Source organism: Teleopsis dalmanni, chromosome 2, assembly GCF_002237135.1.
Source record: "Teleopsis dalmanni isolate 2A chromosome 2, ASM223713v2, whole genome shotgun sequence".
NCBI classification, from domain to species: Eukaryota; Metazoa; Arthropoda; class Insecta; order Diptera; family Diopsidae; genus Teleopsis; species Teleopsis dalmanni.
In genome coordinates, this window is record NC_051847.1 from 103,827,436 (window position 1) to 103,843,820 (window position 16,385).

At 31.9% G+C, this 16,385-nt stretch overlaps 1 protein-coding gene across 2 annotated transcripts; it reads left to right on the forward strand.

The window, feature by feature from the left end:
• The first annotated feature begins 2,562 nt into the window (after positions 1-2,562).
• Positions 2,563-15,917, forward strand: LOC119686181 (protein BCL9 homolog). 2 transcript variants are annotated; one of them, XM_038100682.1, is made up of 6 exons: positions 2,563-3,134; positions 3,195-3,548; positions 3,609-3,836; positions 6,548-8,665; positions 8,744-8,910; positions 14,336-15,917. In XM_038100682.1, the coding sequence occupies exons 1-6, from the start codon at positions 2,981-2,983 to the stop codon at positions 15,842-15,844; spliced, it is 4,530 nt and encodes a 1,509-aa protein (XP_037956610.1). In that variant the 5' UTR covers positions 2,563-2,980; the 3' UTR covers positions 15,845-15,917. The 2 variants fall into 2 exon arrangements, with proteins under 2 accessions (XP_037956610.1, XP_037956611.1); XM_038100683.1 differs by having other exon boundaries at positions 8,744-8,904.
• Positions 15,918-16,385: the final 468 nt, after the last annotated feature.

Sequence of the window (16,385 nt, forward strand, 5' to 3'; positions counted from 1 at the left end):
CTGATAACTTACTGAGCCACGACATTAACCTTTTTCCCCCTCCGTCTCTCCCGCGTAAATTCTAATCTCAAATAGAGAAAAGGCTCCATAATTTACTAAGAGAACTTTGCGTTATTGACGATATATCTAACCAGCAAGCAGTGTAGCACCCTCTCTTTGGCCACTCTCACTACTACTTAACTTTTCAGCCAGAATTGAACAACACTCTGGACTACTATATTTTTATCGCTGTTCCATAATGAAATGTCCCATAATCCATATCCCATAATGAACGCTTTCGTAACGTTTTCGCCCCAATGTTCAGCCCTCTGCACAGATGATTATGATCCCAACGGTCTAAACACCCCATCGGGCCTCTAGAGACACTCTCCCTCAAAACTCCCAAAAAGTTCACGGGTATCGATAAGATATCCTATTACACACTACGTCGCCTGTTCCCCATATTTATTAATTCGTACACTATGATCTTCAATCATGTCTACAATTCGGCTATTTTCCACAGCAATGACTTTATTTAATGTCAGATCGTTGTTAAGTTAAGCAAGCTATAACAAATATTTTTCAAAAAACTTTGCCAAGTCAATAACAAATATTTGTAAGGGCAAAAATGGTAGAGTTAGCACTCAGCAATCAAGAAAAAAGCAAATACAACTAAATTAAACTCAACGTCAAACTTCCAACAAGCTTTTATACACCTACATTATGAAAATCCATTCGATCTAACGACGGATGCTTCATCCCTAGGATTAGGCGCTGTTCTATTCATCCACCATTATCAGCGAATTTCGTGTAGTGTCTGCGACTTCCATGACAACAATTACATAATTGAAGCCACTGACAAACTAATGAATTACTTCAGAAACCATGTAGTAATTAAACGGGCAGAGGTGACATTGACATGTACTTTTACTTGTTCATTTTTTTCGATGAAGAATTATTAGAAAATGTTAGAAAGGTGATAAAAGCTGACGTGGTAAATGCATTTCAGTGCGAACTAGCAATTATAGCTTGTATTAAGAACGAGTTCGTCAAGACGTTTCCAAAAATTTTGGAACTCTAAACGCGTTGTTATAAATATATTCGATAAAAATGACAAAAAGGATATAGTAAATATAGATATAGTAAATATAGAACACAGAGCCGCTCAGAACAACGTTAAACAAATCTTACACAAATATTTTTCCAAAAATGACAAAATTGCGCCAATAAGATTGAATGAGATTGTTCCAAATTGCAAAACGTACTCGAGAGGTAAATACTGATCGTATTCCACCCCGATTCCACCTTATGTTGGTAAAATTCTTTATCTGGACATATTTTCCAAAGGTAGAAAAGTTTATGTTCGGTATTTCTGGAACATTCTTGAGATAACAAATTTAAAAACCTTCATTAACCAAGTAGTCAGTGAGTTCATTCTCGGAGTTTGTAGTGTACAGTTCAGTGGTTAATAAATCATTTGTATAAAATATTGAGGAGTATTCAAAAAAAAAAATACAAAATGACATTTTTTGATGTTTCAATTGAGAATGTCTAAATAAATAAAATAAAATGAATTTAATAGTAAATAAAGCTGCCAAAATAAAATTAATAAATAATTTTGTTAATTAAAAATTGCGGTAATAACAGTTTAGAAACAGTGTTAAACTACATGAATATTGTGCCAATAATAATAGATCTTTTCAGTTACTCGCAAGTATGGCAAAAAACATCAAGTTGCTGGCCTATACTGGCCGAAATGTACGCAAAACAACAACACTATTTTCTCTATCTAGGCCAGCAGTTGTATACTGTGTATACTTCTCCCAGTAAAGAAAAAAGTGTTACCAACGCAATAAGCGAAGTATTGTAAACATTCGTTGGTAATTCTAACTAATATTGCAATCATATGTCAAAAATAGATGTGTTTCATTAATTTGAATATTGGGAAAAAGAAACATTTCACTGTTTTATTTTGAAATTTCTATCATTCGTTTTAATTTTGTATGTATTTTAATTTTTGCGTTATGTGCACATGTGCAAGCTTTGCTATTTGCCAAAACATAACACTTGACAGATTGCAACAGTGATGCCAATATCTCGTGTAGCGAATATAGGCCAGCATGCATTTTTTTGCATTATTTGTGAGCCACCGTAGAGGTCTAATATTTATCACTGTATATTTCACAACTGTGCATAACCTGAACTTATATGTACATACCATATTTATCATTAATAAAGTTTAATTCTACTTATTAAGATATTTATTTAAAAAATAATTTAATGATAACATAAATAATTGAATAATTAATAAAAAAATAATGGCATTGAATTTAATTTTACGAAATTCCCTAAGATCGGTAAATGAAAAATAAATAAATTTGCCTACAGAAATTATTTAAATAAATAAATTAAATAATTAATACAAATTACACAGGAGCAATGCATACATAAAAAACTAATTGATTTTTGTAGACTAGATACTATAATAAAATAAATATAATGTGAAAAAAAAGGTATTTAAATTCACCTACAACTTTATTTCGATAATTAATCAGAATGCAATCGATTAATTTGTACCACAATTACCATCAGCAGTATTTGCGACATAGCAAACGAAGCTGGGTTGTGTATAAATTTTCGAAAGGGAAAATTTCGTTTTGTAATAAAATCCTACATTATCCATTTTGTAGGAAATATTTTAATTTATAATTTGTAGATATTTGATTGTTGCGGAAAAAACAATAAAGTGCTGCTTAATATTGGTTGGAGAGCTACGTATGTAATACTGAAAAATCAAGTGCGCTAATTTTGTAGTATAATTAATAAAAATTGTAAACACAACTTCCTAGTTGATATGTATAATGTTTGATATATAGTCGGAATCTAAGAAATATCAACCAGTTTCTAACCAGTAACAATACATATAATTGCTTTCTGTATTTTCGTATATTCAAAAACCTAAAATACAATAAAAATATATTTTGTGCAACAAACCAAAAAAATGCTCACGGCAACTTCTTTATCAAACACAAATAAACAATCAAATGCAACTAATTCAGTGACGTCCATACAGCCTGTTTCCAATGTTGCGTCACCATCAAACAGTATTAAAAATATAAAAAACGAACCATTTACATCCTTATCACCCAAAATTGGTAAATACGCTATAAAAATTAATTTAAAAACAGGGCATTATTACTTATCTATATTTCTAGTCGAAAATGTAAACAATACGAATGTTATGGACGATCGTCCTAATAATAATAATTCTAGTAATAAGAATTTAACCATGGATACTCAAATAAGTCAAACCGCCCGAGAACGGGATAACTCATCATCGTCAAATGTGATTTTGAGACAAAACTCAAATAACATAGGTTCTTGCTCAACGAGTATGGCTATTGTTTCTTCTCCCAATCATGGCAGCGAACATTCAAGTAACAGTAATTTGTCACAGAGTAATATGGATAAAGTAAATTCAGATATTACCCAAGAAATTAGCAATGATAAATCGATTAAGAAAAAATGTAATAGCGTTTCCAACCTATCAGTGAAAGAAGAAGATGGTTGTAAGTTTTAACATAATTAAATTTTGAAAAACAAATTGTTTTAAATTGCTTTCCTTTTAGTGGAAAAAATAAACACAAATACAATGACGAAACGTGTTACTTCTGTTACTCCAACCATAAACAGCACAGCATCAATAAAAGAAGAGCCTGATCGTATAAATAATTTAGTTACAATAAAAAAAGAGGACACTGCTATATCGCCAGAAATGTCACCCGTTGGATTTGGAACAATACCACCTGTTATTGGAGCATCATCGTCAGATAAATTTGCACGGGCTGGTACTCCTGGTAAGCTATCAGAATTCTAAAATAGTGTTTTAAATATATCTGGTGTATGTATATATCCTTAATTTATATATTGTCAGTGATTTTTTGTAAATAAAAAAAAATTCCACATCTATCTACACCGGAATTAGGCTTTCTTAGGTTGTGAACAAAAAATATTCTCTTGATTCCTCTTGATTCGTCGGACGCGTGTTTCTGAATGAATTAATTAAATAAAGTGAAACAGTTTTAAAAACTAAACAGTTAAATAACTTGATCAAATATCGCATAAAGTTGCACTATCGCATAAAAGTATAATTTCTGATTATACAAACTTTTTACTGGTTTTACTTTGCTTGACCTAAGTATTTTTCGTTTTAATTCCAAATTCACAACATATTTTATGTTGCATGTGTTAATTGCTTGTTTAAGTTGTGTCTTAAAATATCTAACTATATACAATTTGCGAATGATTTTATACTGTTTTGTTTAGCTGGGCGCCAAATCTGGAAATCGACAAATGTGGTTGTTTTTTCTTAATTTCCTTATTCAATCGATGCAATAATATGCAACGGTAGGCTGATGTTATTATATGTCTTTTTTCCAAATAGTCTTTGAAAATTATTTTACCTGTATCCCAAAATACGGAAGCCAAAACTTTTCCAGTCGATTGTTCAGTTCGTGGTAGTTTGGAAGCATGGGTTCTAACCATTCTCTGGTTTGTTGTTTTCCCTCAGGTGTGAAATTATGGATCCATGTTTCACAAATTGTCACTACTTGTCGCTCACAGTCAGCTAGATTGTAGATTTCAAAACAATTTTTTTGATCAATAGTGGGGAAACGCGGCGACCATCTGGTCGAAATTTTTTTCATACCTAAATATTCATGTAAAATATTCGATACATGTTTACCTATATAAAATGCTTGTCAACTCTGCTATTTCACGTAATGTAATATTTGGATTATCCAACACGTTATTGTGGATTTTTTCAATGTTTTTTTCAATTGTGACTTCTTTTGGGCGATCCGGACACCCTTCATCAATAACACTCGTACGACCACATTTAAATTCAACGTTTCAATATTTTATTGTAAACGATGGTGCAAGTTTGCTATAAACAGAATCCATTTCCAATTTGATTGCATCATTGTTCATTCCTATCAAATAGAGAATTTTTATTACTGAACGATATATAATTTTTTCCGTTTTATAAAAAAATCACCAAGGTGCACTATTTAGAATAAGCTAAGCAAACATCTGATGAAGTCGAAACTCCTACAGCTGTCGCTAAAACTTGATACACAAAATACAATTAATTTCGTTCTGGCGTTGGCACCTGTTGTGAAGTCAGATAGTTGTCAATCCACCCCACCTAGTATAATCGCAAACAAAACTTATAGCAGTTTGTATTAGTGTTATTATATATTTTATTATATTGTTGCTATTGTAGCTCGCGGAGATTTGAAACATGAACATGAAAGGAATTACATAACAAATACATGGATTAGGACTAAGGATCGAGAAGATTATTATAGAGTGAGGGAGGATTGAGGATGGGTGGGATTAAATTGATCAACCATGATCAAGATGACCACTTTAATGGGGTGGGTCTAAAGTTCGATTGGACTGAGGCTTGGGTGTGCGGTGAAACAGGAGAACAAATAAGCGACATCATGGGGGTTAGATAACCAGTTCGGGCACACATTAGGAATTTACGTATTTATGCGTGACAAGAAACCGTTTAGCACATGCCTTTATTCTGATTTCAATTGAGTTAGGACAGTTTTTGCTGTAGGGGGGAGTCGTCGTTTTTCCTGGGAAATGTTAGGCGAAGAGAGAACTTTGTTTGAGAACTTTGTTTCATGACAACCGTGGTTTCAAAGAGTATACCACGGGAACTTTAAGTTCACGTTTCTATTAGTTCTCGTTTCATATGTATGATATGAAGAAAGGGATCGACGAATGTATCTTGGAGCGAGGCAGTACTGAACATGACACAATTGGGATGTCCATCTGTATGTGCACGTAAGGTGGTATTGCTAGCCAATTCGATGATTGGCTAGAATTGTACAATCATCGGAATACGTTATGAGTCTACGAAATTATATGTTATATTATTTTATATTAAATTCATTACGTACGTAATTAAATTTCCAATTCAGTTTCTTTTTTAATGCGAGCCTTGTATGATATTTATTTTATTTGAATGATGTTCCATATATTAGTTATAAATAATTTTGTCACTGTAAATAAAATAGTCCTTTGATGGTGCATATAACACATTTCTGAAAACTAAAATAAGTAAAATATGTTAGTTCTGAATTTCTTTTTGGTACTTATGTACTACTTTTATAAGTATGTTACCCAAATATATAACTTTTTTTGTCTTTACAATTAAATTTTTTTACCAGTACCTATGTTTCATCGGATGAGTGCTCATTGGATAGATTGATAACTTTTCTGATCCAAAGAATGTGTTTATATTGCAGTATAAATATTGTAGAGCAGCAGTTCTCAACCTATTTTTATGGTACACTCCATTTTTGAGTATTGATTAAAAACAGAGTATCCTTTATATTTCTTACAAAAAAATTATTATTGATCGTGTGCAGTTAATATTATTTTGATTTATTTAAGAAACGATGATATATTTAAAATAATATTAATGCATATTTTTTGGGTTAGAATTTAAATCAAACATAATGTATAAAATATATACAATTTTTATTTCTAGTAAAACAAAATGAAATTTTGCCAAACATGAACAATAATAACAGCAATGAAAAGGCGTCATCAGGCTTAGGAAACAATAGCAGTTGTAACGAGGATCTTAATATTGGAAGCAGAACTTCAAATGATATATGCAATAACAATATAGGACAACAAATTTTAACGACTTCTGTTACTGGAAATGCTAACACCGGTATATTACTTGGAAATTCTATGGAGTATATGCAACAGCAAAATCATATATTTGTTTTTTCAACAAAATTGGCAAACAAAGGAGCTGAATGTGTGTTGAGTGGCCAGTTTCCGACTATTATTGCATATCATTGCACTCAACCTGCGACAAAAAACTTTTTAGAGGATTTTTTTATTAAAAATCCTATGAAAATGACAAAACTTCAAAGGCAAAATTCGCTGAATATATCCGGTTTGCCAGTTGGTAATTGTGGTCAAGCTTGGTTAAGTAATAGTAATTCTAATTCATTATCAAAAATTCCACAAAAAGTAAATAATACAAAAATAAATTTTGGTGTTATGGACGCAGCTGCATCGGATAATAAATTGCATGCGAAAACGAATTTACGACAGTCAAATATAGTTGGTTTTCAAGAAACAAGTGATGCACTTTCTGGTGAAAATGATATTATGTGCTGGGAACAATCACGAAATAATTTGGAAGAGTCTGGAACTACAGACAATCTTCATTCACATATTAAATTATTAGACGGAGTTGGTACAGAATCTGCAGTGGAAGTAGCATTAAATCGCCAGAGCGTACCTAACAAATCAATTAATTCATCAGATATGATTTCAGCTGATAACAATATTCCATCATTACAAGGTGTTAAAGTACCAGATGAGAATTTAACTCCTCAACAACGACAACATCGTGAAGAGCAGCTTGCAAAGTTAAAAAAAATGAATCAATTTTTATTTCCAGAAAATGGTAATGAGTTTCGTGCAGAATCAAGTAATATGTTACAAGGAAATAATCAGCTGGAAAAACTAAGTGATAATGTTGGTAATAACCTTACTGGACTAATGTTGAACATGCCGCCTGCGTCAGGACTTGGAACTCAGATGGGATGCACAATAAATCCTACTTGTATGCGAAATATTTCGTCAAATTTAATAAATCCAAAACAGGGTGAAAATTTGACGACGGGGCTTGAAGATGAGGCAGTAATTGGAAATGATATTATGAGTGCTCATGATATAGCTGGAATTCAGTGCAATAATAAGAATAGCGGTAATAAGAACTCTATTAGTAACCAGTCTAATACAAGTTGCTCAAGTGAATTAACTATGAATTCAATAACAAATATCGGCAATATGAATAATAATAATGCAGTATCATGTCTTGGAGCAAATCCTAGTACAACAGGACCTACTGGCAGTGGAGGATTAATATCGAGTTCCCCAGAAATTGTAGGATTTAATCAAAATTGCATTGTGAACGATACAAATACTGTTTTACAACATAAATCGATGTCAACAAACTTACATAATCAAGATGTTGGCCAACTTTGTATGTCATCGCAAATGGAGTGGTCTAAAATGCAAAATCAATTTTTCGATGATAGAATGAAAAACAATAAAACTTCAAACGGTATATCCAATTCTTTATGTCGTTCTACTTCAACTGGTGCTGGGAACTTGAGAACCAACTTATCTACAAGCAATACTTCTTCTACTTGCCAAAGTTCTCAGTCTCAAGCAATAAGATCTAATCAAGGACCTCCTCCACCTTATCACTCTACTCAGCGGTGTTCTTCGGTACCAATCGCAATACAATCGCCAAATCCCACCAGCCCGAATAATCCGACTTCAAATTTGTCATTACCATCACCTCGCACAGCAGGTGGAATGCCAGCAAATTCACCAAATATGGATGTGCATACAATTACATCGACTCCATCGACATCGTCAATGACAGCAACTGCATCTACGGGTAATTCAACAAAAACTAGCTTTACAACTCAAGAGAATTCATCACCAACCAGTAACAATTCTAATACCAATCGTAGTCGGAATAACTTGAATCAGTTTAATAGCAATCCTAGTACACCAATTTCAAATATGTCTCCAAAAGATATAGAGACTTTTACCTCCAATTCGTCAACTGGTATGAATTTTGATTAAAATTTTAACTTCAAATATTTTTATATATAATTTTAATATACTTCATATATATACTTTCTAGGTGACTTAAAAAATCTTCGTCCTAGTCCACAGAGATCACGAACTCCTTTAATATCTTCTAATAATAGTAACGTATCAGAACAAAGTGGTATAGAATCACGATTTCCTTCTGTTAGCCCTGGGTCCAATTTTCCACAACACCTTCAAAATAGTGGCAATAATGTAAGTGTAAGTGTGTAAGCCAATAATACATGTATCATAATATGAAAACTTTTTAATGTCGAAATAATTATGAAAGTAACGGGTTTTGCTATTTTTGGTTCCGTTAATTTTTCCTTAGACGTAAACAAGTTAAAAAAAATACTTAGACCGAAAATATTTTAACTGAAAATATAAGTGCTATTAAACCAAATACAATAAAACAAGCAAACATTTTTTTGCCAACTTATTGAATTATGCATTCCAATATTGTGACATTTCTACGTGTGAGCTACGTATCGGCTAAGCAATTTCAGAATAGTTGGATAAAATAAACCAGTGGGTCGTTTATGTAACTTTCTCACTTCGTTTTCTTAAACGATTTTCTCACTTTTGACAATTACTCACTAGAAGTGTTTATGTAACTGTGGTGAATTGTTTTCTCACTTTTTTTCGTTCACCTGTCAAATTGCTTGCAAGAAGTTTTGAATTTTGAATGGAAAAAAGTAAGTTAAAGTGAATAAATTACAATTTTTGGTACAAGTGCTATTTGCAAACACTAAGCAACCTTTTAAAATTGTTTCATTTTCGTTCCATTTTTTCAAAAAAACGTTCCGTTTTCATCAGTTTCTCTCATCACACCATAACGTTCTCGTGTGGTGAATTTTTCATGTTACATAAACAGCAAACTCGAAAGAAGTGACAAAAAGCAAGTGAGAACTTTTCGAAAGAAATCGTTCGAGTTTAACTCGAACGATTTATATAAACGAGCCACAGCAGTATTGTTATTTTGTATGTCATTCTTAAAGTAATCACTTATCTCATTGTCCCTACAAAAGATAAAATATTAGTATTTCTTTTGTTATAATTAAGATAATTCTATTTATTCATAAAAGTTTTGACAGCTAATGATGCTTTGGAAAAAGTAGCTATCAAGCTAAGTCGAAATATACCGACATTTTTCTTTTCAGTTTAATTTCCTATTTTCGCTCTCGCAAAAATATTAATATTTTTCTTTTGTTGTGTCAGTCTTGGGTCCAAACCGCGCTTTTTGTTTTAAATACTTAAACAAAATTTGGTTCTTTCAAGTGCACAAAAAAAACATGAAAGGAAAAAGATATGTGAGCACAACGATAGAGCTTAAAAAATCAAATAAAATGAACTTTTACTTAAGGAGAGATTCTCGCACAATACTAACAAGCTCACCGTAGCAACATTTACATAATTTGGTATTCTAGAATAGTACGTAACAAGACCTGTTAAGCTACTTATTGTTACCTGTGTTTTTACCAACTGATGTCAATGTAATAATTAAAAACATAGAAATATAAAGACATCTAATTTGACTCTGTTAAAAAAATCATGAATTCTAGAAAGACACACCCAATGGGAAAAACATGTCTGTTAAACATAAAAACTATCGAACTTAGTATTTTATGTAGGATCACTAATATTTTGTTATTGTAGTCAGCAATCAAATCAATAGTGAACACAACGTATTTTGCTTGGACAAAACCATATAGAAAAAACTCTAATATCAGAGCAATTGCACACAAAGACGAATTAGAATTTTTTGGTAACGAATGGACCGACAAACAGCAACAACACTTATTCTACTATTGATTGTTATTACACACTACTAAATGTGTACATGTAATACACAAGTGCTTTCAAATTACGTTAAATTGGATTTATGATAAAATTTTATACTGGCTTCATACAAAAATATTGGGTTTGCCCCGACAGTAACCGGTATCATAGTTGTTGTTAGTGTAAATGCTATGCTCTATAGTACTATGCAATGATATCATGAAGTACACTACCGTTGTTTAATAATTAATTATGTTTTATATATTAAGTTTTTAATATTACTTAATAAAATAATAAAATAGAATTATAAAGTAAATTGTCAGACAAATCATATTCATAAATTTACTTTATTATTCTATTTTATATAATTTAATTAAAATTCAAAACTTAAAAAACAAAAAGAATTGGTACAATGATATAGCCAATGAAGCTCAAACCCCAGCTGAACTACATAGAAGTGATATGTACAAAGATACTAGAAAGCTTACTGAAAATAACATCAGGAACAGTAAGCCGTTGAAATATGAAAATGGGGTACTGCTTACAGCATTGATCTGTAAAACAAATGCATATCTGGTCCCAATTTTATTGTAATATGCTAACTAATAAGAGTTCCGAGGTTCAATTTTACTCCGACCACGGCAGACATTTTGAAAATAGCAACATTTTTACCAGATCATAATTGCAAAAAAAAACACTAAAGAAGGACAAAGCACCCGGGTCCGACGGTTTAGCACTGGAACTACTGAAAGTTGACTCACATATAAGCGCCCATATTATCCATCCGTTAATAGAATGTTTTTGGCAGACAAAGAACTTTGAATCATAAGACTTCACAGAAAGAACTAATTAACGAGGCATTACTCTGTTGAACATGATTTATAAAATAATAGCGCATGTCATCAACAGACTTTCAACAGTATTAATAGCAAAACTACGCAGAGAACAATCTGAAATCCGACCTTACAAGTCTTATATTGATCTCATAACCAGCCAAAGAATAATCGTTGAACAGTCTGTAGAATAGAGATAGTCTCTCTATTTTTTATTTATAGACCTCGAAACATTATGTCACACCGTGATTTGGTAAACGCTTGATAATAAGGGCGTGCCGCAAAAGATCATCAGGTTATACACCTTATACAAGGATGTCAATTGTCAGGTATTGCACGAGAAATATTAAGTGATATAATACTCATAAAAACTGGCGTTCGACAGGGTTGGTATTGGGCCAACGTGGCGGAATAACTTGGGGTCGTTAAAATCGCTTGAGTGATCTCGATTACGCCGATGACTTGTGTCTGCTGGCACACAGTTATAGTCACATTTTTCGCAACCTAAATCTTTTATTAACTACGGCAAACAGAGCGGGTCTTAAAATCAATGTTGTCAAAACAAAAGTTATGCGCATTAATGCTAACGTCCAAGAATCTTTTGTTATAAACAACTGCTGTTTGGAGGATGTAGAGTCTTTTTGCTGTCTTGGAATTAGCCTATCAACAAATGCTGGATCCAGTGCTGATATCAAGAACCGTATTAAGAAGGCAAAACAAGCGTTTGGTCTGGAACTAAAGTACGAATATTTAACTCCAATATAATAGCTTGCCTCCTATATGGATGTCAATTTTGAAACGCTGCTGCAAACAATGCACTAAAAATTTTCGTAAATCAGTCATAACACGGAATTGTTAAAATATTTTGGCCAAATACAATTTCACGCTTATGGCCTTTAACTCAGCAAACACTTAAAAGAACCGAAATCAAAAAACGAAAATGGGACTGGGTCGGTCACACTTTGCGTAGGCCAAAAGACCATAAGAATGGCAATTGAGTGAAACCCGATTATCAGAAGAAGGGGCACTTGGAAAAGGCAAATTGATATGAAAATACAGCACATGCTGGAAAGAGTTGAAGCTACTAGCCAACAATAGTACTGAGTGGAAGATTTTTGTTGCGGCCATATGTTCCTCCTAGAAGTTAAAGGATTCAATATATATATATTAAACTTATATGTAAAATAACAAAGCGTAGATCTTGTTACCACATTTTAGTAAACTATCGAAAAAGAAGAATAAACTTTTTATCGTCGGTGAGGTTAAATAATGAATTGCAGGTTATAAAATAAATGTTATACCAAAATTAAAATGATTCTCAGTAATTTTTATTAAAGTAATCAAATCAAGCTTTTAAAACGTTATTGAATAGCAAAATTTGTGTTAAAACTTTAAATGCGGTGCACGGGTCTCTATGTCTTAAAAAAACGAAAACATCCAAAACAATTAATAATTAATATTAAAATTGTTAATTTTAATTTAAGTCATTTTAATTACGAAATTAATTTTTAAATTCACTCAAGTATAAGATTTGAACTGCATTTAACCTAAATATAAATATATTTTCTTTTGCAAGCATATCACAAAAGAATAACCGCTTATTTTAAAAATAACATACAGAACAACGACACTGCTGGCTTTTTGAAACCGCTTAACTGTTAAGCAGGTCAAATCGCATGGTTGACAAGACTAAAAGTTAGTCTATTGTGAACGACTTTTGAAGTACCTACGAAATTTCCAGTTAACTGTAAACGAATGAATTCGTTAGTTATTCGTATTTCGTGTAGTCATTGTTCGTAAAAACTACGTCACCTTTTCTATTTATTATTTTACTGTTAAAAGACATGTTTTATTCACAATCATGTAAAAAATAATATTCTTACCAATAATTGCAAAGAATTATTGTTCATTTTTGAAATTTTAAATTTTTTTAGAGGTGCCATCGAAAGTAGTGCTTATTATATTTGTTCTTTTGCGACACGCTTACAAAAGAAAACGACTATACATATGCGTTAAAGTTAAAACAGCTAATACTATGTCTGCTAACAAAATTTGATATTATACGAATATTTCAAAAACCGAACTTATCAGATTATTCGATTAAACGGATAGTAATGAAGTCTCCGGAGTTGAAAATAAAATCGAATTTTTTGTAAATCCAGAGTCTTCGAATATTCGAATTTGCGGTTAGTATTCGTAGTGAAATTATTCGGAGACTTCGAATAAGCTTCGTGAGCAAAACTTAGAGAGCACAAAATGCAAACGAACGTGCATCACACAATAAACACAAATTTTTGTGACAACTTAATAATAATGTCCTAAAATTGAACTCTATTCATATATAGAATTATACAAAAATTTATTGTAAAAAAACTTTGCTTAAGCAGTGTCTATTGTTAATAATCAAATTATGGGATTACAACCTGCAATATCTATTTTAGTAAACTAAATTTTACTATTATAGGAGTATTCAAGATTTCCAAGGCAATATGCAAGACCATATTTTCAACACCAATTACCTCTTGCATATATTATTTTCAAGACTCTATTGTGAATAACACTACTTTTTTACTGTTTGCTGAGCAATATTTTAGCGAAGCTGTCAAGTTTTGTTAAATATTGTTTGATTTTGTATCTATTTTACATCCAAAAAAGTGCTATATTATACATATAAAAGCACAAATTTAAATTACCTATTAATACTGCATCAGCAAAATCCAGCACGGTATCCAACATATTCTGCATCGTTAAAATTATGCATATCGAATCTGAGTTATATTTTACAACTTAATAAATACAAAAACAAAAATCAACTGTTATAAATATTTGCAAGACTAAGACGAAAAGCATTCACGATTATTTGAGTTTGCAGTGATGCACAGAGATCTTGAGTACCTCTAATATAATATTAATTATAGTATAATATAATAGATATTAGTATAATATTAAATTATACATTGACACAACAATAACCTTAAATAAACCTTTTATATAACTCAAATAAAACAACACATTTTTTTTATTTTATTTAGCGGCAAACTTCAATTCCGGTCCAAGGACAATTGTGTCGACGTTCTGACAATGTTCCATTAAATCCAAATATCAGTCGATCAAATCCGAATAAAATGAGTTTACCTTTTGATCCAATTTCATCGCTTGCACAAATGTCACAGCAGTTGACAAGTTGCGTACCATTAAATTCAGGAGTTGGAAATAGCGTTTGTAATATGGGTGAAAATAATATATCTTCCAATGTTAATCAAAATATGGAAGCTCTGATTTCTACCATTGATGGCAATGTGGACCACTGTAGTCCAATATCAACAAACAATGCATTAATACCACCTCATTTGAATACCGGTGGACCATTCGGTACAAGTAACTGTCACATTAATCCGATGATTAATTCAATGGGTCAACGGCTGTTGAGCCCAAAAATTTGCGGCAGTGGATTTCCTGCAAATACAAGTGGAATGAGAGAAGCGCATAATAGCTTTCCTGGAATGATGCCTGGGCATCCCCGTATGATAGGTCGATTACCATTTGGAAATTTTAATGTGTCGTCAAATATCCAAGTTAAGGCTAGTACGCCAAATACAATACAATATATGCCTGTCAAGCCTCAAAACAATGGGAATAACATGCGTATACCTCCAAGTTTAGAATTTCTTCAACGTTATGCTAATCCTCAAATGTCAAATGCGTCTAATATTATTGATAATTCAAATATTACACCAATCACATCAGGAGTCATACCTGACCAAACAAAACTAGTTAATAGCAATGTTCAACCTGGACATAATATTAATTTTTTTCAAAATTGCAATCAAATGAGTGTTGGTGGAAGTATTGGCGGCGAAGACGAAATAGCAAGCAATTTATTGCAGGCACATGATATGAATATGCCCCCGTTAATAGCACGTGGAATGAGACCTATACGACATAGCAATATGAATAATCCAGTTATAACAGCACCAAGAATGCAAGCTGCAACCATGCCGCAATTTTCTGGTAGTTCGCAAGATAGTATCGATTGTAGTGATCTCAACAATGTATTTTGTCCACCAACTAACTCACCTGCAACAGCAAATCAGATATTTCCTGGATCTGGTCAACAGAAACAAATAAACAAAGGAATGAGCGGAATTTGTCAAAATATAAATTCTGGGAATTCAACTGGAAATAATATGCAAGTTCACAACACCGCCCTTACACAAAATGATACAGCAGTTATGCAAAGTGCTATGAACGCACCATCAGCAATGTTAGGTGCAAACCCGAACAATAATATTATGCAGAATACTCTTGTTTTAAGCAATAATGTAGGATCTGCTGGTCCTTGTGCTGTTGGAAGTAATACAAACAGCAATGTTAATTACAAATCATTTGTAGGGCCTAATACTAATGATTTAAAATATGCTCAACAGTATCATAGTTTTCAACAGCAACTGTATGCCACATCAACAAGAAGTCAGCATGTTGGCAGTGCCAACATAGCCACCAATATTTCTGCTAATGCTGCTTTTTTCAATAATAAATAATACAATTTTTCCGATAACTAAATTGTTTTGAATTTTACCAATAATCGTTAATTTAAATATATTACTTACTATTGTAACTATTCTAATTAAAAACATTATTGTTTGATTAAATGATTTCTTATCCCGGTTTGTGCGGTGAAATTTGTCGGTTTTTAATGGTATAACAAACTAATTAACGCTAAATGCAAATTTTAGCTTTCTTTATATATTAAAGACATTAACTAAAATCTCTCATTCACATTATAGAAACTGACAACCATTTACTTCTCTTCTCTAAATGTCAACTATAAATTGTTCAAATCAGTAATGGCGTGGAAATCTATGAAATAAGCTAAACAATTACATCAAATCCAAAGTCAAAATCATATCTGCACCTTTAAACTGATATTTACTTCTGTCGCCCAAATTATATTTATTTTTGGGTCGAATATGTTTGTTTATAGACATGTGGGACAAGTTGTCACTTTAAAAGATTAAGTCATCACCAAATCATATAAAATAAAACAAATGATTAGGAATAAATCATATCCTTAGCAACAAA